We start from the raw sequence: 23,629 nt of genomic DNA on the forward strand, positions 1-23,629 counted from the left end.
CGCGAACCGAAACGTCGTTGCGTCTGTTTCTCCAAGTGTTAGTTTTGGATATGAAGCGATGTTGAATTAAAGTTCAGCGTGGGTCAGGCGGAGGGATCTGTCTGATATTTTTGTAAACATTGGCAGCAGCATGAGGCAGAGTGGCGCGCTTCTCTGGATGCCTGGATTTACCGACTTTTTGCACCAGAATATACATGTTATTTCCCCGCATGAACGTCTTGTTTTCCCTGTAAGAAGAACAAAGGACTCTGCCGTTATCTGGGATTGAATACGTGAATATTTTCCGCGTGTATTTTTCCATTTTTGGGGGCAGCATGCTGCTCTCTAAACTGGGCTCCTTCTCTCACATCGCGGCCAGCATGGACATGCCGGCGAAGCTGCAGCAAGGTAACGTGTTCGTAACCCACGTAGATAAATAGATAGACAGATAGATAAGTACTTTATTGATCCCAAACTGGGAGATTATGTTGTTACAGCAGCAATCTTTAAGTCTTTCAAGGTGGAAACAATATATACACATAATAAAATCAGAAAAATAAAGAGCAGCAGGTTTATCTATGTCTCTTTAATCCATTTATAGTCAAAGTCAACTTTATTAGTGTGTGTGTGTGTGTGTGTGTGTGTGTGTGTGTGTGTGTGTGTGTGTGTGTGTGTGTGTGTGTGTGTGTGTGTGTGTGTGTGTGTGGTATATCTTGTAGCGATGTTTATATCTTGTATATAATAAGGTTTATTACAAACGGCATAGCATCATACACCAACACGGGCAATACGAGGTTCCCAGAGCCGGTTGTGGAAGTCCCACCGAACTCTCTTTGTGCATGCAATTTATAGGAGAAAGAGTGTGTGTGTGTGTGTGTGTGTGTGTGTGTGTGTGTGTGTGTGTGTGTGTGTGTGTGTGTGTGTGTGTGTCCAAAGTGTGTGTGTGCTCACAGGAGGTTATCAATGACAATGTATGCCTCACTAAGTCACATGTATCCGTCCATAGGGGCCCCTGACGTATTCCAGATGTTGTTATACAAGAGGAACTAACTATGAACTGATTTAATACCCCACATGTGTCCTGGGGTGCCAACATGTTTGTTTACATGGTAGTTAACACCTCGTAATAAAACCGTCATCCCCTTTTTTCCTGAAACAGCAAACGTGTACTGCTTTTATCTCGTAGCTGTAATTAGAGATGAGGATGATGCCGACGGTCCACCATTTTTAAACAGCTGACACAGAACAACAACAGGGGTCACCTGAGGACGCGTGTCATGCTGTCAGTGATCTATGTGTGTGTTTCGATATCAAATCAAAGCAATATATTTACTGAAATGATAGGGGGAAACTGTGTGGTTGTGATGATTGTTGTTTTATTGCTCGATGGGGATGGGGTGGGGGGGCGGGGGGTTCAGATTTTGGCGCAACTCTTTCTCAAACGTCCTAATCCTATGAATTAGTGCTGATTTTGTTATTTATTTCTGTGTTTCTACAGCTAAAGCGGAGAAGCAGCCGTTTGAGAAGGTGTACCGGCTGGGCTCGGTGCTCGGCAGCGGGGGATTCGGCACCGTGTACTCGGCTGTCCGCCTCGCCGATGGGCTGCCGGTAAGAGCCGCTTTGTTTTGGTCCCGGCAGCACGTGGCCTCGAATCATGCGCCTAGTTACATACTGCGGGAAGAAGCGTTTCCGGTGCTTGCCTTCAAAATAAAAGCAGTGCTAAACTTTTCAAATATCCAGCATTTCAGGTTTGGTATTTTTACCAGGATTCGAATTTGACATCTTTACTGCAAATAGGGTAAATCAATCAAACACATTACTTAACAAGTGAAACCCAGATTAATCCTTTTTGTTTTATTTTATAAACAACAATATGCCTTGTACAGCCCATTAAACACATACCATCATTAATTACACATTTTTTGTCTCACACAGCATAGTTTAAGACATACTTTGGTGAAAGTCTTTGAAATTACAATCATCTCCACATTTAATAGATTTAAGAGCCGATAGACATCAGATTTTTGGGACAATTTATTTTTATTTTTCAATTAAATATTACTCTCATATACTTACAAAATAAATGACAAATGTTTATTCAAATGAAACATTATACAATTCTTATTGCCAATTAACTAGTTTCTCGTATTAAGAACTCCACCTTCACGTTTTCTTTGTGCTTTTATTTTGAAGGCAGACTCTTTTCCTGTTTCACTCTGGACAGCTGTGCAGCTTGACAGCACTGTCCTGCCTGGCATGTGGTCTTTGTTTACACAAAGAAACATGGTCAATGAAGCTTTACTTTCATGTTTATAATGAAACCTATCCATACTACTTCCCTTTATGCTCTTTAGTAACAGGAAGTGGTTCCAATTCTCATTATTTCTCAATTCTCCCAAAACAGAGAAATACTTTAAAGAGAAACAAAGAGCTTCATGTTTCTGTTAATTTTGGCTGCTGTTTTATTGTGTGTTTCTAAATCAAGACATCTTAATGTTGTATGTTATGTGAAGGCTGTGTGCTAATCATGTTTTATTTTGTTTAATTTAGGTGGCTGTGAAGCATGTGTGCAGGGAGAGGGTGACAGAGTGGGGCTCTCTGGTGAGATTTACCTTCAGATGAACTGTTTGATAACTCCTTCCTGTCAGATTGGTTACAACATTAACTCTAATACAATATACCCTCGTGCAATTCGGGCTTTATTTTCCATATGCATTCATCGAGATCAAGACCTTTGTTCCAGTGAGTTGACGGTCTGTTTCCCTCTCAGAGCGGCGCCGTGGTTCCTCTGGAGATCGTGCTGCTGAAGAAGGTGGGCGGAGCGTTTGGCGGCGTGGTGCGGCTGCTTGACTGGTGGGAGTGTGCGGACGGCTGGATGATGGTGATGGAGAGTCCGGAGGCGGGGCAGGACCTGTTCGATTACATCACGAAGCGCGGCGCGTTAGACGAGGTGGCGGCGCGCGGCTTCTTCCTGCAGGTGCTGGAGGCCGTGCGGCACTGCTACACCTGCGGAGTCGTCCACCGAGACATCAAGGACGAGAACCTGCTGGTGGACCTGAGGACCGGACAGATCAAACTCATCGACTTCGGCTCTGGAGCCCTGCTCAAAGACAGCGCCTACACAGAGTTCGATGGTGAGGATCATCTGATAGGATCTAATAGCTGCAGTTACAGGATACATTTTTCTCAACGGGTGGTCTGACTCTAGAAGGTTGAGACTTTTGAACCTAGAGACATTTTTTAAAAGTGAGAAACTGTGGAAGAGGAATGCTTAAACTAAGTGGTTCAACCTGAGATGAGGCTAATGCTAAGGCTCATTACAAATACATCCCTTAATTTCTTCAATACATAACATACTTGTACCCTCTTCTCCCTCCTCCAGGTACGCGGGTGTACAGTCCTCCCGAGTGGATCCGGTTCCGTCGGTACCACGGTCGCTCGGCCACCGTCTGGTCGCTGGGCGTCCTGCTGTACGACATGGTGTGCGGGGACATCCCCTTCGAACAGGACGAGGAGATCCTTGGAGGACGGGTCTACTTCAGACACAAGATCTCCTCAGGTTAGTCTGAATGTTACGTGATCAGATCTCAGGTTTCACATTGATGTCCAGGGAGGAAGCTCTGCAGAAAACAAAGGTTTTATACTGAACCACCGATGTGTTGTTGTTCGCAGAGTGCCAGCAGCTGATTTGCTGGTGTCTGAACCAGCAGCCGTCGGACCGGCCTACCCTGGAGCAGATCTTCCTCCACCCCTGGGTGACGAGCAGCGAGGTGCAGCACACGGACAGCATCACGCTACACGCCATCACAGCAGACTCCTCCCCCTCGTCGTCCTCATCCTGCCAGCAGAGCCTCTGATTGGTCAACACGGGGCGGGGCATAGATATTTGATGCCTTGCAGGAAGCTGCGTCCCAGCGGCTTCAGTTCCCTCCGTGTTGAGCAGCCGCTGGGAGGAAGTGTTGTTCTGCGTGTGGTGGGTCACTCCACAGCGCCCCCTGCTGTTCACAGACTATAGAGCAGCTCTTATAGAGCCTCAACGCCTGCCGGGTGTTTCTGTTTCAGAGTGCCTTACGTGATAAAGTGAGAAAGTGCAGCCACTGTAACGACCTGCAGATCAGGAGACAGGTGGAGCTCTGCAGAGGTTCCTTTAGTTCTGTAAATACAGGTATAATAACTCAAGGCACAGGAGAACCCAAAACGTCAGGCACATTAACCCCCCAAAAAAGATTGATTCAACAGATAAATTAACCACATGTTTATTGGTTCTTATAGATGCTATCCGGTGGATTTGTCTACCTTTTGGACAAAGCAGCATGGAGGTATAAATAGAACTGGAAACAGGAACAGTGCTGGGTCAGTTTATCACCGCCTCATGCACCACTGGACTGAACAGGGCCCCGCCTCCAATGCTGTATCTAGTTGTCTTTATACCTCCTCGTCTTTGTGCTAAGCTAGGCTAACGGAAGAGTTTTAAGGATGACAAAAATCTACGTTAATTCAAAGATGGTTTTCATGTCGTCTGAGGAACCGGCCTCCACCTCCAGAAACACCTCCAAGACAGGTGAAGCTCTCCGTCCTGCTGACATGATGGGATACTAGACACACACACACACACACACACACACACACATACACACACACACACACACACACACACACACACACACACACACACACACACACACACACACACACTTCTGAGAAGCTGTGTATCAAGTTATGATACCAAAACATGACTTTTTGATACCTGTTGAGTACATTTTCTTTCTTCTAACAAACGTATCACATCCTTTGTTGTTTACTTTTGTCTGGAAAACATTTAAAGACTGTTCCTCATTTAAATACAGACTGAAACGAACAGAATTAGGTTATAAAATCAGGAAATATCTGATAAAAGTCTCACGGTTCGTTCGACTACCGGGGAAACGTTTATTTTTCTACAGTTGATGTTCTTCGTTGGGTTGTTGGTTGTCTTTGTTTAGAGCTGCTTATTGTTTGATATGTTGGAAGCATGTCCTCTGTTTGCTCTGAAAACACGAAACAGTCCCTCAGAAATGCAAAGTCAATGCAAATGTTCGTGTTTGTATATTCTGTATGTATTTCACTTTTAAATATTTGTTGTACATTTGTGTTATATGTGTTAGGTAAGAGACATTCCTTATCCTTTTGGTTATTTATTCAAGGTGTTTTACATTTGTCTTTTAAAAATCTCTTCCTGGAAATAAGAATAAATTCAGGATTAAGTTTTTAAGAAGTAACTCATTCTCATTTCATTTGTTTTCATGTTTTGAAAAATACAATTCTGACAGGAAATATTTTTTCATGGATTTTTCAAATTAAACCGGTTTTTGTATATAATCTGCTTTTGTGTGTGTGTGTGTGTGTGTGTGTGTGTGTGTGTGTGTGTGTGTGACCCAACCACTTGATACATTACACGTTATGTACAGCGATCATTTATTAAACATTCAAATAGAAAAGTAGGAAGACAAATTCCATTTCAAAATAGTTAATCGAAACGATCGGAGTTTTATCAAGAAAGCACATTTATCCCTTATGGAAACAAAATGAAATTTACCAACAAGCTATTAAATATTACTGTTCATTTATTCATTGAATAAGGTTATCAGTTAGTGTTCATGTAATAGACTTCATCAGGGCGGTGGTGGCGAAGTCCATAGGGGGTTGGCCTGGGAACTGGAAGGTCACCAGTTCAAGTCCCCGAAAGACCTAGTGCCACCGTGGTGTCCCTGAGCAAGACACTGGTTACCTACACTGCTCCCCGGGCGCCGTACATAATGGCAGCCCACTGCTCCTAACACTAGGATGGGTCAAATGCAGAGACCGCATTTCGTTGTCCTAGTACTTGTACTCTGTGCAATGACAATAAAGTTGAATCTTTCATTTAAATATAATTTCACTTTTATAACAATTCAAAATGCCTGTTAAGTGTAAACAGGGAACACAAGTGGAGAATAAACCCTCAGGAAACGTTCATATTAATATTAATATAATGGCAAAGTGGACATTAAACACAGAGTATTTTTATTTAATAGTTGAATAATTCCGTTGACTGTTGACACAGTTGAAATACCAGTACATATTTGTTTGTAAATATAAACAAATATGTGAAATGGGACGCCCCACAATCCATCTGGTTGGATAAATCCTCCAAGGGCCCAGACATTCAGCAGATAGTATTTGTATTTAAATGTTTGTTTACAAGTACATCAACAATTGGAAAAGGTAATACATTATATTGTATAGTATAAAATGTACAATTACAACCTAAAAACAGCTGGTTCTAACTTATCAGACCAGATATAGTCTTTGTAACTGCAAATCATTTATTCCTTTTAAATACAAATCTATGTCCATTTTGAACGTTTATTTTCCAACCATACTATTTTTGTTTAAAGAAACGGTTTCTATATTTTCTAATTTTCTAAACTTGGACCAATATTTAATTGTGTTTTCAGTGAAACGTCTTCATTACAAAGCTGTATTATAGAGCTATAGCGACATCGTGCGGCCGCAACTGAGAATACATACAACTGGGTCCACTGTATAGGAATTAAAATAATGAATAATGGAATGTTATAATTAAAATAAAACTATGATTAAATAAATACCTGTGTGCAATCTTCTAGAATTAGTTGTTAAAATCTGCGAAATCATTTTTGAACAGGCGTTTGTGGGACAGCTGTCGCCAGGGGTCCTTCCATCGTCAACACCGGAACAACACGTGAACAGAAGGTACAGCAGCAGCTAACGGTTCTTAAAACATGAATAAACTCGATAAAATGGTGTTTTTTTTCATATTTTAACTTGTATTTATTCACCCCAAAGGCATATACAGACCTAACTTTAGACTAAATGCATAACATATGTAGTTTCTTGTGGACTCGTCGCCAAACTCAGCTTGAAATGTTATTAAAAACAGGTTAAACTGTCTTCTGAACGATAAGAGTGGTATTTCAATGTGGATTAAATACATTTTTAGTTTTATTAAGTGGTGCTTTTCGATTTGGCTTACATAAAATAAAGAAAACAGAGCATTTTCTTAGTTGGTTTATATTTGTATACATAATCCTATGTGTGCTACTGTAGTAAAAGTCCATATTCCTGTTGCTGTAGTATATTGGTGTTTTATAGATCTGTCTGTCTGTCCGTCCGTCCGTCCGTCCGTCCATCCATCCATCCGTCCATCCATCATCCAATTTTGGAACTACTTTATGCATTAAAAAACCCAAGAAATAATAATAACTCACACAAATTGGAAGTAAAATATGGTGATTTTTTCACCATATTTCTTTGAGTGGTTCCACTGATATAAACCAGTGATTATGTGTTACTGGTCATGTGTGTTTTTCCCCATCAGAGGGGTCAGGATGGGTCGCTCCTCCAAAGACAAGAGGGACATATACTATCGTCTGGCCAAAGAGGAAGGCTGGAGGGCGAGGAGCGCCTTCAAGCTGCTGCAGCTGGACCAGGAGTTCAACTTGTTCACAGGTGAGACCCGGAGGACACCTGAGGAGGGGTTCCGTTATATCTTAGATAGATTCTTTATTAATGAGGTTCATTTATTACATGTTTTTCTTTCAGGCGTGAACAGAGCGGTGGATCTGTGTGCAGCTCCTGGCAGCTGGAGTCAGGTCCTCAGTCGGAAACTCAGGTTTATACCCCTTTTCTTTTTCTCAAAAGTGTATACAGACTTGGAAATAAGTTAAGTGTATCTTAACAATACTCTGCCTATTTTATTGTTTTGATTTTCGACTCAGAGGTCTGGAGGAGAAAGGGGAGAAGGACGAGGAGGTGAAGATCGTGGCGGTCGACCTGCAGGCCATGGCTCCTCTGGCAGGAGTCACCCAGATCCAGGGAGACATTACCAAGGTGAGGGAACCAAGTTGGAGTTTTTTGGTTCTGTGGGTTCCTGAGGAGATTTAGATTTTGTTATTTGTTCACGAAAAGGGTTTTAAGAGGATCTTGGATTTGTTTTTGTTACATGAAAATCATTAAAGGTACAACTCAAGGTAAATGCCATACAGCGCACACCTCCTCCTTTTTTACTTGTTTACAGTTCAGATTCGGTCGTGCTTGTCCATGGGGTCTGGATTGTCTCCGGTGTCCATGTTCTCCACCCTATTCTCTATTTGCATGTATAAACCTCAACCTGTTTAGGAATAAAACCCACAAAGTAGTGACTTCATATTCTTGATAAACGACTTTGAATCCCAGTGCTACCAGGATCTGTGAAAGCATCTTTAACATCACTGCTGAGAAGCTTGCAGCGACGGGATAGGTCCTGTAGTTGATTTTTTAATGACACATCTCTCCTGTTAAAGACGAGAAGAAGTGCGTTGCTGCGTCACATGACCTTCTTCCTCCTCCTCTCAGGTGTCCACAGCTCAGGAGATCATCCGTCACTTTGAGGGTCAGCCGGCTGATCTGGTGGTGTGCGACGGAGCTCCAGACGGTGAGACGCCGTTCACTTCCTGTCTGTCCACTCCTATCTCTCCTGTGTTCCCATTTTAAAAATCAACTTCCTGTTCTGTGTCCATAGTAACCGGTCTCCATGACGTGGACGAGTACATCCAGGCTCAGCTCCTATTGGCCGTGAGTACACAGGTGTGTTTGTGGTCCCCTGTGTCTCTGTGATGTCACTCTGACTCCTCTTCCTGTTGGTCTCTCAGGCTCTGAACATCACAACTCACGTCCTGAAACCTGGAGGGACGTTTGTGGCCAAGGTGGGTCCAACTTTTATTCTTATTCATTGTACATTTTCTATTCATAACTCACTCTTAAATTTGAAGCTGTAGCCTGTTAGCTAGCGTAGCTTAGCTTAGCACACAGACTGGAAACAGCTAGCCTGGTCCACCTAACAGCATCTCTAAAGCTCCTTAAATGTGTTTTTGTCCAAAAAGCAAAATCATTGGACAAAACAAATGAGTGTTGGAGAGACACTCCCTCTAGGAAAACAGGGATTTCAGCCTTTGCAGACCATTTACATGCACTAGAACTAAGAGGCGTAAACCTGTGTTGACGTGCCCTCATGGTCCTGTGTTTCAGATCTTCAGAGGGAAAGACGTGACTCTGCTGTACTCCCAGCTCAAGATCTTCTTCAGTGGTGTGACCTGCGCCAAGCCCCGCAGCAGCAGGAACTCCAGCATCGGTGAGCGACCAATCACAAGCCCCCGTGTAGTTACTGTTAAACATCTGAGATGAAAAAATGATTCAATAATAATTTATTGTATTTTTAATTTTATTCTTAAATATATTTTGTACGTCTGTGTTTTATTTATTTAGTTAAGAGGCATTCCTCATCCTTTGGTAATTTATTTAGGTTGTTTTAACTTTTCTATATAATAATTATTCCTGAAAATAAGAACAAATCCAGCTTTAAGTTTGTAAGAAATAATTCTGTGTTTTGAAATATAAAATTCAGACTTCTTTGTATTTACTCAGATTTTCTGTGCAATTTGTTATTTCTTACTTTTCTTAGAATAAAAACAACATGCCTTAAAATACCTTAACTGAGCTGTCTAATAGAGAACACATTACACACTATTTACTGTATGTGTGTGTATGTGTGTGTGTGTGTGTGTGTGTGTGTGTGTGTGTGTGTGTGTGTGTGTGTGTGTGTGTGTGTGTGTGTGTGTGTGTGTGTGTGTGTGTGTGTGTGTGTGTGTGTGTGTGTGTGTGTGTGTGTGCAGAGGCTTTCGTTGTGTGTCAGAATTACTCCCCTCCTGAAGGCTACGTCCCCAACATGTCCAACCCTCTGCTGGATCACTCCTACGGTAACTCCCTGCCCTTCCTCCTGCTTTAGAGCCTCTGCCTGTGTCTGGATACATGACACGGATCAGAATACACTTGGCTCTGCATAACAGATCTCTAGGTGTGACGCTGAATGTTTGACTTATTTGATTAAAAAAAGAGACAGATTTCACGCTACTGTCTCAGTCCAATGTCAGAGGCGTGTTTATTAAATGAAGGATCGTTCCATTTGGGCTATATGGGGGTGTTGAGTGGCTGATTTCACACAGAATTTCTTATTTTTTCCAACAAATGAGGAGATCAAGACTATTTTGGTTTGAGAATCAGCGTATTAAGAAACATCGTTGATTAAAATCTGAAAATAACTTGTGGGCTTTTAAAGAATCTCCTCAGTGTTTGTGAACAAATCCCCATGAACACTGAGTTGGATTGTCCTAATTCTTGGGACCATGTAGCCTCAGCAAATACAGATTTTGAAATAATGAACAATTCTCTCAGCAGGAGAAGGTGTGTTTAAAAAAATGTTTGGCAAATGACACAAATTAATTGAAAGCACATTTATAAAACCTTAAATGAAATGTCTTTTTGTAGCATTTAAAAAAGAAGCGTCAGCTAAATGTAAAGTCTTTCTTTTTCTTAATACTGTAAGCCCTGTTCGTATCTCTAAACATCTTGTTTGTAATTTAAAAACAGGGTTACACACCCGTAGATCTCTGTTTAGTAGTCAGTCTTTAGTCCCTGTTCCTCATTGTGTTCTGCAATCCGTCCCTCAGACGTGGACTTCAACCAGCTGGAGGGTCCGAACCGCGTCATCGTTCCCTTCCTGGCGTGCGGCGACCTCAGCGCCTTCGACTCCGACCGGACGTACCCCCTGCAGGTGAGGAAACACGGGGTCTCCTTTTCTGAGGCAAACTGAACTGCAGACACTTGGTTATTACAATCAAACATGTCAGGATCAGTCATTTTCTACTAATTTCTGAATTAGAATATTTTATTTATCCCAGGGTAAAATACCATTTGTGACAGTTGCCCCATTTTGGAATATAATTTTAAAAAATACATAAAGTATTTCTATAAATATAAGAATTTTAATGCAAAAATGTGGGAAGATAAGAGAACAAAATATGAACAGTAACATAATAAATTAAATAAGGTGTGTACATATTACTGCGATATATAACAACAATAAATATGTTAGTTTTGGATATCATGCTTTCTCTATTACTTATACATTATTAGTGATGTAACTAAGATATTTCACTGGAATTTTAAAATGTATTTTGGTATACTATGGTATTTTTATCAAGGGAATGAAACCCCTTCAGATGTAACACATAACATGTAAGCCACCTTTAATGTGTTCCTTAAATAGGTCTACATTTTTAAGTTAAGGGAAAAATTCAGGGATATTTTTAGGGGTTCTTACACCATGCAAAACAACCTAAACTATAAGAATAATTTCAAACTTTTTCTGCCATTAAATTATTATCCTTATCACAATCTCACACCCGTTGTTTCCTCAGCTGGACTCTGGTAAACGGTACGAGTACACCCCCCCCACGCAGCTGCCGATCCGCCCCCCCTACCAGCAGGCCTGCCACCTCCGCAAAAACAACCTGCTGTCCAGAGAGGACGCCAAACGTCCCGACCAGAGCCAAGACGAGACGGGTCCGCCAGCCAAATCCAACTCATCCGTCTGACAGCTGCTGATCTGCGGGGAACGTTACACAGCCATTAAATAGAACAGTTTGATACTTTGGGGAAAGTCTCTCATTTCTGTCCGACAAGAAGATGGAAATTAGTTTAATTTCTTTCCAGTAAAGAGGCCAAGCAAGTTTAACTTAGCATAACGACAGCTACCCTTTCCCTGCATCCAGTCTTTATGCTCAGCTAGGCTAAACATGCTCTGGACGGTTTGCTGTACTTTTTAAAGCCTGAAGAGTGTGTGTTTTTACCACCTTTTGTCTGAATTTATGTTCAGTATCTTGGGACAAATCCTTCATCCACCACGGTTGAAGAACTGACAACATTTTGTATTTTAACAATAAAAGTCATTTCTTTTAAGTGTAATTAAACACTGAAATAGGTTCTTTGTCTGTCATGCGTTTTTAATGCGTCGTGATCTGAGAGTTTGAGTTTAAGAATGAGGAAAGTTTTCCCAACCCATAAGCAGACCTTTCATACATCCAGTTCATCACTTCTACTGAAGTACTTGATAGTGTTTGATTATAATTATTGATGCATTAAAGTGTTCTCAAAGCTGGTAAAGGTGCAGCTAGTTCTTTGTATACTGCAGGATAGCTTGTGAATTTACTCCAGGTGGAACTAAAGTCTGATTTAAGTGTTGATTTTATTTCACATCATTAATCCACATGTGTAATCTAAAGGTGTTACATAAATGTAAAGGAGTAAAAGTACACCATTCACCTCTGAAATGTAGGGGAGTAGAAGTCCAAAGTGACTCTGAATTGAACTTAAGTACAGTACTTGAGTAAATGTACTTCGTTACTTTACGCCACAGTTTATGTACAGTACTCACCGCAAACTGGAAAAGCCCCCCAGCGTACCCGAGTAGTGCTTTACGCGGTGACGTCATGACGTAAGGACTCGCACAACCGCATTGTTGTTGGGGGAAGAGAAGCTCGGGCAGCCGCTGAGCTCTGCCGCTTCGGACAGCTTATTCACGTTATTACACATCGGTAATAACCCCGAGCACAGTGAATTTTAACAACGTGATAACCGGCTCCGTCGCCCTGGATACCCGTCGCTCTCTCTCCAGCTGCACTCGGTTCAGCGCTAGCCGTTGGATGATAAACGGACTGAATGTGGATTTAACTGCCGCTTCGCTCCGCAGGCCGTGCCGCCATTGCTGCTGTTTTTATAAGCTGAATTCGTGAAAATACCGAGGTAAGTTCCGCCTCACTCCACCCTCAAGTATTTATTATCACCGCCACACAGTACGGGTAGGTTGAAATCTAAAACCAGGCCTTGCTGTTCAGAGGAAAAGCCTTTATTTCCCCCAAAAAGAGGCAGTTTCTTGTTGTGTTTGTCGCCATATTTCCTCCCCCCTTCAGTTAGCTGTAATGCTAGCAGGCTAGTTTGTGGACGGAGTGTCCTAATGCGTTCAACCCACCAAAGGAGAGGGAGGACACCGAGGAAAGGACACCGCCTGGTCGTGTTTTCTTCCAATACTCATGTATGGAGTGTTTCACGTTAAAGCGGTCACTAGAAATAACAGAACATGAACGTTGTGGTTTGGTTAAAGGGGTGCTAACGGTAGCTAGTGACTAGCATACCATTCAACTGAGAGAAACCGAATGAGTTAGCCGTTGGTTCCTCGACAACAAGCAGCTCTCTGCGGCTTCATGCGGACCAGCTGAGCCCACCCGAGGCTCGCTGCAGTCGGCGTTGAGTTGTGTGTTGCTCTGGCCACATTTCTTTCATTCATCAAGTGAACACTATCGCAGTCACACAATCTGTTTCCGCCCCCTTTAAATACACTCTGCAGCAGCCAACTGAAATCATGATCTCATGAATTAAAGCCGAACCCAAGGGTACATAAACGACTCCATAATGTTTGTGGTTAAGTTGCACAACAAAGAACACATTTTGTTTTAATCTGCTGTCAACATACTAGATAGATAGGTTAACTACAATAAGCTAAATGTGTTGCAAGACACACACACACACACACACACACACACACACACACACACACACACACACACACAGGTGGAAAAAGTACTCAGATATTTTAAGAAATTAATCAGAAATATCACCTCTTTAAAAGTACTATATTTTATTCCTGCATTCAAGATCTAGCTTAAAACGTATTAAAAGTATTAAATGATCCAATATATGTAGTTTAGTAAAGATCCTCCAAAATGAAGTTAAGTAGTATAACATCCTGATGTGCAACTTTAGGGTAGTTGTCCTTTGGTGCAGTACTTTAGTGATTGCACTATCTAGCAGAGTTCACTGACTATCAGTAGTAGATTTAGTAGTCTTGGCTGAACAAAGCTAGACTTATTTTCTGGGAAGGTTATTATTGTTAAACAGGTTTGATCATTTATTATCATTCTGAAACACATGGTTGCAAAACAAAATGCAGTTGCTGTCCAATTCTGCTGCAAAAGAAAAACACTACAGAATAGTATTTCTTGATCAGCATTACCAAAACGATTTTGGGGAGCGTTTGTGACTTTGCTATACCATTTGAATGACGAGCTGCATTAGTAATACATTGATAGTGTTTTACGCTTGTTCTGTTTCAGAATTCCAACTAACAAAGACTAAATGTGTGTTTTGACTTAAAATATTTCTCTGGTCCTCTATGATTAAAGGCAGGGAGAGGTAATGACATCCTTGTGTAAACATAAGCTGCCCATCATCACCTATGCAATGCCTCAATAAGTATTGTGGATATTAATCACTACTGCAGGTTCCGTTGGATCCAGAATGCTGCTTTTTGTACTGGTTGTTGCTTTGCAGAGTTAATGAGGGGAAATGCTGTCAGTTGCTTCCACAGCATCCTACAAGTGTATCATTCACAGTGTTTGTCTGGTCTTCAGGGTCTTTAGGCTTCATAATGAAGAAGAAAAGTCGCCATCACCGGCCTGCGGTGCTGAAGAGAGATTCCTCTCCCATCAAGCCCTCGCCCAACCGCGAGACGCTGACATATGCACAGGCGCAGAGGATTGTAGAGCTGGAGGTGGACGGCCGCGTTCACCGGCTCAGCATTTACGACAAGATGGACGTCATCTCTGACGACGACCCCATGGCGCAGGAGATCATGGAATGCAACAGCAACAAGGAGAACAACGAGAAGCCCCAGCAGGTCCTGGTGCGCTCTGTGCGCCTCAAAAACAACCAGCAGAAAAAGAACGCTGCGCTCATGGCCACACATGGTGGCACCGCCACACACAGCAGCACCGGCCTGTTGGAGGCAAAGGTTAGAACGGTGGAATACAACCTGCCGGTGGTGCCCAAGAGGCCGGCAGCTTATTACAAATACACGGAAAGGACGGCGGAGGAGTTGGATGAGGAGGTGGAGTACGACATGGACGAAGAGGACTACGCCTGGTTGGAGCTCTTCAATGAGAAGAGGAAGAGCGAGGGCATCAGCCAGGTGTCGCACAACCTGTTTGAGTTCCTCATGGACCGCTTCGAGAAGGAGTCGTACGCAGCGACACAGGGTCAGAGGGACCTGCAGTCGCTGGTGGACGAGGACGCTGTCTGCTGCATCTGCATGGATGGAGACGGAGCCGACAGTAACGTCATCCTCTTCTGCGACTCCTGCAACATTGCAGTGCATCAGGAGTGTTACGGCGTGCCGTACATCCCTGAGGGCCAGTGGCTGTGCCGCCACTGCCTGCAGCGTCCGTCACGGCACTCTGAATGTGTCTTCTGCCCCAACAGAGGCGGAGCCATGAAGAAGACCGACGATGACCGCTGGGGCCATGTAGCGTGCGCCCTGTGGGTGCCCGAGGTTGGCTTTTCTGACACTGTTTTCATCGAGCCCATCGACGGTGTGCATAACATCCCACCGGCGCGCTGGAAGCTCACCTGCTACCTGTGTAAAGAGAAGGGTGCAGGAGCGTGCATTCAATGCGACAAGATCAACTGTTACACCGCCTTCCATGTCAGCTGTGCCCAGAGGGCCGGCCTCTACATGAAGATGGAGCCCGTCAAAGAAGTGACGTCATCCGGCTCCGCCACCTTCTCTGTGAAAAAGACCGCCTACTGCTGCAGCCACACGCCCGAAGGCTGCGACCGCCGGCCGCTCAACATCTACGACGAGCCACATCCCAAAAATGGAGCCTGCCACAAGAGGGCCGACAAGAGGGGGAAATCCCGGGGCAAAGGCTGGCAGAAGAAGAAGAGTAAAAGAGGGGAGCCCGAACCAGAACCAGAGCCTGAGACCCCCACCAACACTGGGCCCAGTATCACTGCTTCAAGGTAGGCGCTGATCTTCTGCTCAACACAATGCCATGTCAACCTGGAAGTATTATAAGTTATTTAAAGGCGTTTAGAAAGAAACAGCAGTCTGATTGTCATAACTGAGTTTTTGCAAATAATGAACAAAAATATAAAGCTTAAAAGATGGAGGATGTTGCTCTTAAATTCTAAGTGTTTATTGAAGAATATTTCATTGTTTTCCCGTCAGTTTCGACACCATCCTGAACCAGGTGGCGGTCCAGAGGAAGCGTGTCTTTGTGGAGCGAGTAATGAGCTACTGGGTGCAGAAGAGGCAGTCGAGGAACAACGTGCCGCTGATCCGCCGGCTGCAGGCCAACCCTCAACCGCCCAAAGTCAAGAAGATGGTCAGTGCTGCCGACACAGCGGAGCGCTATCCTATTAATGTCCCTCTACCTGCTCAAATTAAGTTTGTTTGTTCTCTGCAGGATCGAATGGAGACGAACCAAGCCCTGAAGGAGCAGCTGAAGGAGTGGCACCGCCTCCGCCACGACCTGGAGCGAGCGCGCCTGTTGCTGGAGCTCATCAGGAAGAGAGAGAAGCTGAAGAGAGAGGAGGTACAGTCACGTTAGTTTCATAATGATGGTATATATCCATCATGATGGCATACCATTTGATTTCTGAACTAACATCGTATTTATATATATATTATTTATAATAATAATAACAATAACACTTTTCTCCCGTCAGATGAAGCTGCAGCAGTCGGCTCTGGAGGTCCAGCTGACCCCCTTCAACATCCTGCTGAGAGCCGTGCTCAGTCAGCTGCAGGACAAGGACCAGTACAGCATCTACGCTCAGCCTGTCAACATCAAGGAGGTGTGCCTCTTTTATCCTAACCTGGCACAAATTAGGAAAGTGGATCTCTGAAAGTGTTCCTCGGTCTCCAACGTGTCCCCCTTGTGTCTCCTGCAGGTCCCGGACTACCTGGACCACGTGAAGAACCCCATGGACTTCTCCACCATGAGGAAACGCATCGATGCTCATGAGTATGGGAGCCTGGACGACTTTGAGGCAGACTTCAACCTCATCATCTTCAACTGCATGAAGTACAACGCTAAGGACTCGTTCTTCCACAAGGCAGCCCAGCGGATGCAGGACCACGGGGGGGCCATCCTCCGCCGGGCCCGCAGAGAGGCGGAGAAGATCGGTTTCGACTTCCCCAGCGGGCTGCATCTCCCCGAAGCCCCCAAACCGGAGGCGCCACCCCCCTTCTCCTGGGAGGAAGGTAAGAAACAGGAAACAGAAAATCCAAGAATTTTGAACTATTTTAGGGAATAGCAGTGTATATATATTATCTGAACTGTAAGTGCTGGAGTGATGGAGCTAATACTGATGCTACATGATTTGTCCCACAGTGGACCGGCTGCTGAGCCCCTCGTACCGCCGGCTGACCCCCCTGGAGGATCAGCTGAAGGAGCTGCTGGAGAAGCTGGACCTGAGCACGGCCATGAAGCACAGCCCGTCCCGCAGCAAGAGGCTCAAGCTGCTCAAGAAGACCATTATGGAGGTGCGCAGCGAGATGAGCCTCAAGAACTCCCTCCGAAAGTCGATGACGACGGCGGCGCCCCCCAAGCCCGACCCGGCCCCCGCAGAGTCAGAGGAGAAACCACTACCTGAACCCCCAGCAGAGCCCTGCTCACCCTTGCAGGACAAGCCTTCACCTCTGCCCTCGTTAGAGCTGTTAGCGGCGCTGTCGCAGCTCCACGCCTCGCCCGGCGACTCGGAACCTCCGGAGCCTGTCAAGCCCAGCACGGACCCCATGGAGCTCGACGGCGACACGTCTACCTCAGTGCCCGATACACCCAACGGGCACGCCCCCGACCTGCCGCTCCCCAACGGCGACGTCCACTCCGAGGCCTCTGGCACCTGCAACCGACGCAACAACGTCCTCTTCCGCAAGTCCAAGAGCGCCAGCCCCCAGAAACCTCAAAAGAACCAGGAGGCGTCCGCTGTCACGCCGCCGACGTCGCCGCTTGGCTCCAAAACCTTCCTGTCGGTGGTGATCCCTCGCCTGGAGACACTCCTTCTGCCCTAAGAAGAGGAGACACAGCAGCAGCGCCGACGGAGACGAGGAGGATGAGGAGTCGCCGATAAAACGCCTTGGCACAGGTGCTGACTCGTGTTTCAAATTGTCGTGTAGTTCGAGTGTAAAAGTCCCGGGCTCCTATAACAACGCAGCATAACCCTGAACTCCACTGACATGTTTCTGGTTTTTTACCTGCAGGAATAGCAAACGGTTTTGTGGTGGAGGAGGAGGAGGATGTCTCTCCGTCTCCACGACTGCTGGAGCCTCGGCGCCGCTGTGCCTCCGAGTCGAGCATCTCCTCCAGCGGGAGCGTCCTCTGCAGCACCAGGTGAGTCAGGGGGAAACGTCCGGGTCACTCAGTCACTGATCTCCTTCAGCGGGGATGATGTGACTGGAGAAGTTAGGAGCTGAGGTCTACGGGGGACATATGGATTGACTCACTGCACTGTACTGGGGGTCCTCACCTTTGATTCGGACCCTTCTTTGATATTTCTTACATGTAAAGTTTCACATACATCGTCATATTTTACTGGATTTGGTTTGAAAAGTTCTCCGAAGCTGCCGCAGTTTAAGGCACTCGAGTTGTTTCCAAACATTTCATTATCTTGCTTTCCCATTCGTCTCTTTCAGCACTGTCGTCGTGCCTAAAAGCGGTAAAGGGCGGTCGCCGGCGGTTCGGCGGAGCACCGTGGACGACAAGAGCACTCTGATGACCTGCATCGAGAACGGGGAGTTCACCAAACCTGCCAAAGTGTCTCCAGGTGAGCCGAGCACCGTCTGTACGCTCCCTGTCCTCTGACGCATGAACCTGCATGGCACGCTCTCAGTCTGCTGATCTTACCCTCAGTACAGACACTAACACCGTTAATGATCCCGTTTATGTTTCTTTATTCCTTCACATCACTTATTTTCCGCTGTTCCACCGGTGCAACCCAATGAACGGAAGAAGGCGTTTTAGATAAAGTTTACCAAACCTGCACTGAGGTTCAGGGGCCCCCGGGGTCCTGCAGGAAGTCAGCAGAGAGTCAGAGCTGCAGCCCTCCAGGAAGTGATAAAAAAAGCACAGGAAACATGATTTGAAAAAGTGTTCTGAGAGTTACATACTCACATTAGGGCTGCTCAACCAACAAAATCAAATCCATTTAGCCCACAATCTCTGGTTTCACGTACAGAAAATGCACATCATGTACAGCTAGCCTTTCATCTGGCGGAAAAATAAAGTACAATATCATTTCAAAATGCACAGCAGAAGAACATGTGCAATTTTGATCTACAAAAAGCTTGATTTTTTTCACAATTTGCTTACATAAAATACTAGTTCTAACTACAAAATCGGACTTCTGAAAAAGACATCACATAATCCACTCAAGAGGAGAGGTCTCACTCGAGAGTGTCTGATTTCTTGGAACCAGACAAAGACCCCGGCTGACAGCATCAGTTCCTCACATCATTAAAATTCATATATATTAAGCAACTAAACTGTGATTAGCTCTCCCAGACATTCAAGTGAAACTAAATCCTTTAGTACTACTTAAAACAGTAAGACTAGACGTGTCCTTTTAGGAAGGAAATGCGCTTTGACAGAAATGATGACAAAAACTTGCCGTTGGATTTCAAAGTAAAGGCGTTTAACCTGAAAGAAAGTCGATGTTTTTATCGTACATCATTGATATTTGTTTATTGAATACCTACATCTCTATCCAGATGGATGTTGCATTACATATTTTCATATCCAATTACGTTCTTTTGATATTACTTCATCAGAAGTCTTTTTTTAAAGGTACTCTTTAAAAAAAAATGGTGTGTGTTTGTGTCCTCTCTGGAGTGTCCGTTGCTTTGAATTCTTCATAACCTGCTTATCGTTGTTCCTGTAGAGGTGTGGAAGCCCCCCCCTGCCTCTCCATTTGTTCTGGAGCCTCTTAAACTAGTTTGGGCTAAATGTAGTGGATATCCGTCCTACCCCGCCCTGGTGAGTGCGTGCTTGTCCCTCCCCCCCTCTGTGTCTCATCATTACCCATCAGCCCCTCTGCCATCGTGCGTGCAGTAGCTCGTGATTTGTGCTCACAGCCACGCGGGAGCTTGGCCCCTCACGGACTGCTTGTTGTGTGTGGCGTCTTCGCTCAGAGCGGCTCGGCCCGTGCATGCTTGTGTCTCCGACTGCAGGACACTCTCCGCCCTGAAAGCGTCTGTCGTTTTTCCAAACCCAGTTTAGGTCTGACCACGCCCACTTCTGCGTCAACTAAGCGCCGAGCGTCACCCGCAGCGTCTCCATCGTGCTTTCATCCCACGAGCTCCTTGGTTTCTCTTTCCTTTTTCCCTACACGCTGCACTCTTAATGTAAATGATATCCTGCTTTTAAAAGGCTGTATTTTGGCCCTCATAGTGTTTTATTCGTCTACAGATTTAACCTTTCACCTTTAAGTTCTGCTTTATTTTCTTGTTTGAGCTGTTTGTATTACATGTTTGTTTATTTTATACTCATGTGCTATGCCTTTTTTTTTTTTTGAAGATGCTGCTGTCACGAAAACATTTCCCACTTTGGATCAATAACGCATATCTTATTTTATGAATTTGACAGCTACAGTCAAAGGAGATACTTTATTCATCCAAAATTGGGAAATGTTATTGTCACAGCGGCAGTGTGTTCAGGCATTAAACAGCAAATATAAACATATCCACAGTAGAAAACACATCGCAGATAAGGCTCGACATCAAATATTCTGGATTAAATGAAATGTTCAATAAAAGACCAAAATACTGTAGAAATGAGAAGAAAAAGAGTAAAAATCAGTAAACGCATCGTGAGCTGCTGCAACAGGTTGATGAAAATAGCTTTTGTTTTCAATATGAACTATGGTTGAGTAAATGTGAGGCAGAACGAACTCGCTGCGTTCATGTGGAAGTGGTTAAATCTCACCTGGGTTGGAAAAACGACAGACTGTAACTTCACTCTTTATTCCAATCCTCTTACTCCAATCCCGCTCTCTCTTTGGTTTTTTTGGCCGTCACAGATCACGGACCCCAGAGTGCGGAGGACGGGGGGGCAGCACAGCGGGCTGGAGCTTCCCCCGCCGCCGCCGCCGCAGGCCGTTCTCAGAGCCGGAGAGCAGATGCAGTTCAGGTCCGCAGAGAAACTCTTCCTCGTCCACTTCTTCGACAGCAAGCGCAGCTGGTGAGGAACTCCCCCGCTCCGAGAGTATAAACTGTCCTGTTTGGAGAGGCCCCTTCTGGGTTTGAGGTTTCCCTTTCCTGTGGGGTGTTCTATAGGTTTTAGTGCATCTAAAGGGTCTGCAAAGGATAAAATCCCCGTGTTCCTCCAGAGGCAGTTTCTCTCTATAGTGATGTCACATTTTGAATGCAGGACTTTTACTGTAACAGAGTATTCCTACACTCTGGTACTTCCACTTTTACTCAAGTACAGGATTGCTTCTCCCCCCTTTGCGTTACACTGACCTCTTGTCTCTCCTCAGGCAATGGCTTCCTAGATCCAAGATGGCTCCCTTTGGGGTCGACCGGACCCTCGACAGAATCAAGCTGGCAGAGGCTCACTCCTCCAGAGGCCGGAAAGCTGTGCGGCTCGCCTTCGACCGAGCCATGAACCACGTGAGCCGTGTCAGCGGCGCGATGGAGCCGAGCGCCGGCCTCCCCGTCACGGACTGAACCCTCTGAAATCCTCCCGTCAGCCACCTCTCCTCTCTCAGCTTTTATTCTGAACACATTCACAGCGGAGACTCACGGTCCTGCCTCATACGCACAAACACATGTTTACCATTTCCTGCAAAACTGGATCATTTTCATGTCCCCCCCCCCTCACATCTTTCCCTCACCCCCGTCTGAACAACTGTAGCCTGTGACGTCCATGTTGTTTTGTCAAAGAGCTATGCAAGGACTCGGTTAGCTGGTGCAAAAAAAAGAAAAGAAAAAGAGTCAAACCTGGACTGTGAGGACCGAAAAACCACAGGACGTACCCTGTTGAATGTGTCAGACTTGACCTCTGACCTCCTTAAAATGTGCTGCAAGACTGCTGCAACAATCTCACTGCCATGACATCAGTGTGAGGGTGTGTGTGTGTGTGAGTGTGTATGTAAGCGTGTGTATGTGTGTGTGAGTGCAGCAGCTCCTGTAAATATCCTGTACAAGGCCTGACACTAATTTATTCACTCCCTCAGTTTTGGTACATTAGCCGTTCAGATATTTATACGGTGGGAGGAGACGATCCACTGACGGTGTCGGTGCGTCCGCTGGTGCTATCTCTCACGCAGAGACACAAAACAAACATGCATACTGTAACAAACATTTTTATTTCAGCTCCTTTTTTACGGTTTTTGTAACTTATTGAGTTCTCAAGCTTCTTTGGCATTACTTGTTTTTCGTGTGTTTGCATCTCTTTTTTTTTTTACATGAATGTTTTTACTGGACTACTTTCTTTTTCTTCGTTTGTACATATTTATATAAAATCTATATAGATGCTCTCAAAGTTTAAAATGCCTAAAGTGCATCATTCACACCGAAACCAAAAAAAGAAAGAAAATCTGCTGCCCACAAGTTTCCCACTAATGTGTTTTTTTTACAGTTGATTTCTGTTTGTGTGCTGTGATGATTTCAAGCTCACAGAATCATTTTCCCACCTGGACTGAGCTACAGGCGGCTGTAGGAGAGAAGAGAATGTGCCTGTACTAATTTATTGTAAAGCAGAACATTTATATGCATTACTTTATAGAGAGAGTATTGTAAGAAAATACTGCGGGCACACGAGGAGCCCCATGTAGAGGCCCCCTCCTCCTCCTCCTCCTCTTCTTCTGTTGTGTTTCTTTGGGGGTTTAATAGCATTAAATCTGAATGGTGAGGTGATAGTGTTTGATGTTTTTTTTGGCAGGGTAGCGATGGGTAGACTTCCTGTTTTCTTTATTTTTGCCCTCTGGATGTGGATGTCGTGTGTAAATAGATTTGGTACTTTAGCTGATTCTCTGGGAAAAACCACAGTTATTATAGCCAACGGGGGCGGAAACCAGCCGACAGCAGGCGGTGGGATTTTTATACTAAAACACTGAAAAATTAAAATATGTTATTGAATCACTGATTGTATGTGTCCTGGTTTTATTATAATGAGCTTTACTTTCATATGATTGTATTTTCTATTAACTTAGTTTCCTAAATCTTCCTTTAAAAAAACTCATGTTGCAGTTTTGTTCAAATGAAATTTTACTATCATGCATTTTATTAATTTGATTTATTATTACTATTTTAGGTGAATTTTACTTCAATTAGTTTTCTGGTTTAATTTGAATACATTTTTACTATTTAAATGTTTCGGTAGTTTTATTTTTCAGACTTGCACATTTAAACTTGCTTAACTTAAATGCACAAGTATAATTATGACGTACGTTGTGACACGGTTTGTAGGGAAATAAAGGAAAAGGGCAAGACTTTCCAAAACGTAACCCTCTGATAAATAATTGAGAATCTCTAAAATAAACCGTAAAAAAGAAGCATTAAAATCACTGATTTAATAGTTTAGTTTTATTATTATTTACATGTTTTTTAATTATAACTAAAGATTTTAGGTGAATTTTCTTTATTTTCTTTAATGTTTTCTGATTTTATTCTCCCAAATAATTTTCTTAATATTCAATAGTCATTTGATTTAATTCATTGTAATTATTGAAACACGTTGGCCATTTGAATCTAGTCACAAGGTATAACAAATAGTTAGATTTTTACTTTATAACAAACATTGTGAAGAAAAAAATGCATCAATTGGTTTAAAAAGTACTGGAAAAAAACCCTGCCCAGCAACAACAATAAAAAAACAATCCTCCAATAAAATAACAGCCAGGTTAAGAAACATCTGGAGGATTTAGAAATGTCTGAGCG

General features: G+C 44.1%; 3 protein-coding genes across 3 annotated transcripts; all 3 read left to right on the forward strand.

Annotated features, from left to right (window-relative positions):
• On the forward strand, positions 1–5,315 carry LOC134881312 (serine/threonine-protein kinase pim-3-like). Its single transcript, XM_063908545.1, has 6 exons — positions 1–387; positions 1,478–1,587; positions 2,530–2,580; positions 2,750–3,113; positions 3,362–3,538; positions 3,652–5,315. The coding sequence occupies exons 1-6, from the start codon at positions 315–317 to the stop codon at positions 3,834–3,836; spliced, it is 960 nt and encodes a 319-aa protein (XP_063764615.1). The 5' UTR covers positions 1–314; the 3' UTR covers positions 3,837–5,315.
• A 1,368-nt stretch (positions 5,316–6,683) lies between these two features.
• On the forward strand, positions 6,684–11,837 carry ftsj1 (FtsJ RNA 2'-O-methyltransferase 1). Its single transcript, XM_063877351.1, has 11 exons — positions 6,684–6,732; positions 7,358–7,488; positions 7,582–7,651; positions 7,758–7,869; positions 8,374–8,452; positions 8,540–8,592; positions 8,670–8,723; positions 9,046–9,148; positions 9,690–9,773; positions 10,524–10,627; positions 11,274–11,837. Exons 2-11 carry the CDS (start codon positions 7,368–7,370, stop codon positions 11,448–11,450), a joined length of 957 nt encoding a protein of 318 aa, XP_063733421.1. The 5' UTR covers positions 6,684–6,732; positions 7,358–7,367; the 3' UTR covers positions 11,451–11,837.
• Positions 11,838–12,371: 534 nt separating this feature from the next.
• LOC134882811 (bromodomain-containing protein 1-like) lies at positions 12,372–22,835 on the forward strand. The gene is given in 12 exon segments (XM_063910766.1): positions 12,372–12,657; positions 14,322–15,708; positions 15,917–16,073; positions 16,155–16,283; positions 16,417–16,545; positions 16,642–16,954; positions 17,085–17,761; positions 17,763–17,838; positions 17,954–18,083; positions 18,386–18,516; positions 20,767–20,927; positions 21,226–22,835. Coding segments are annotated over 11 exon segments (3,288 nt in total). The 5' UTR covers positions 12,372–12,657; positions 14,322–14,338; the 3' UTR covers positions 21,241–22,835.
• Positions 22,836–23,629: the final 794 nt, after the last annotated feature.

Source organism: Eleginops maclovinus, chromosome 2, assembly GCF_036324505.1.
Source record: "Eleginops maclovinus isolate JMC-PN-2008 ecotype Puerto Natales chromosome 2, JC_Emac_rtc_rv5, whole genome shotgun sequence".
NCBI classification, from domain to species: Eukaryota; Metazoa; Chordata; class Actinopteri; order Perciformes; family Eleginopidae; genus Eleginops; species Eleginops maclovinus.

Coding starts and splice junctions, on each gene's coding strand:
- LOC134881312 (XM_063908545.1), top strand. CDS start 315: ATGCTGCTCTCTAAACTGGGCTCCTTCTCTCACATCGCGGCCAGCATG. Junction 2,581..2,749: donor TGACAGAGTGGGGCTCTCTG/GTGAGATTTACC, acceptor TTTCCCTCTCAG/AGCGGCGCCGTGGTTCCTCT. Junction 3,114..3,361: donor CGCCTACACAGAGTTCGATG/GTGAGGATCATC, acceptor TCCCTCCTCCAG/GTACGCGGGTGTACAGTCCT.
- ftsj1 (XM_063877351.1), top strand. CDS start 7,368: ATGGGTCGCTCCTCCAAAGACAAGAGGGACATATACTATCGTCTGGCC. Junction 8,724..9,045: donor GAGGGACGTTTGTGGCCAAG/GTGGGTCCAACT, acceptor CCTGTGTTTCAG/ATCTTCAGAGGGAAAGACGT. Junction 9,149..9,689: donor CAGCAGGAACTCCAGCATCG/GTGAGCGACCAA, acceptor GTGTGTGTGCAG/AGGCTTTCGTTGTGTGTCAG.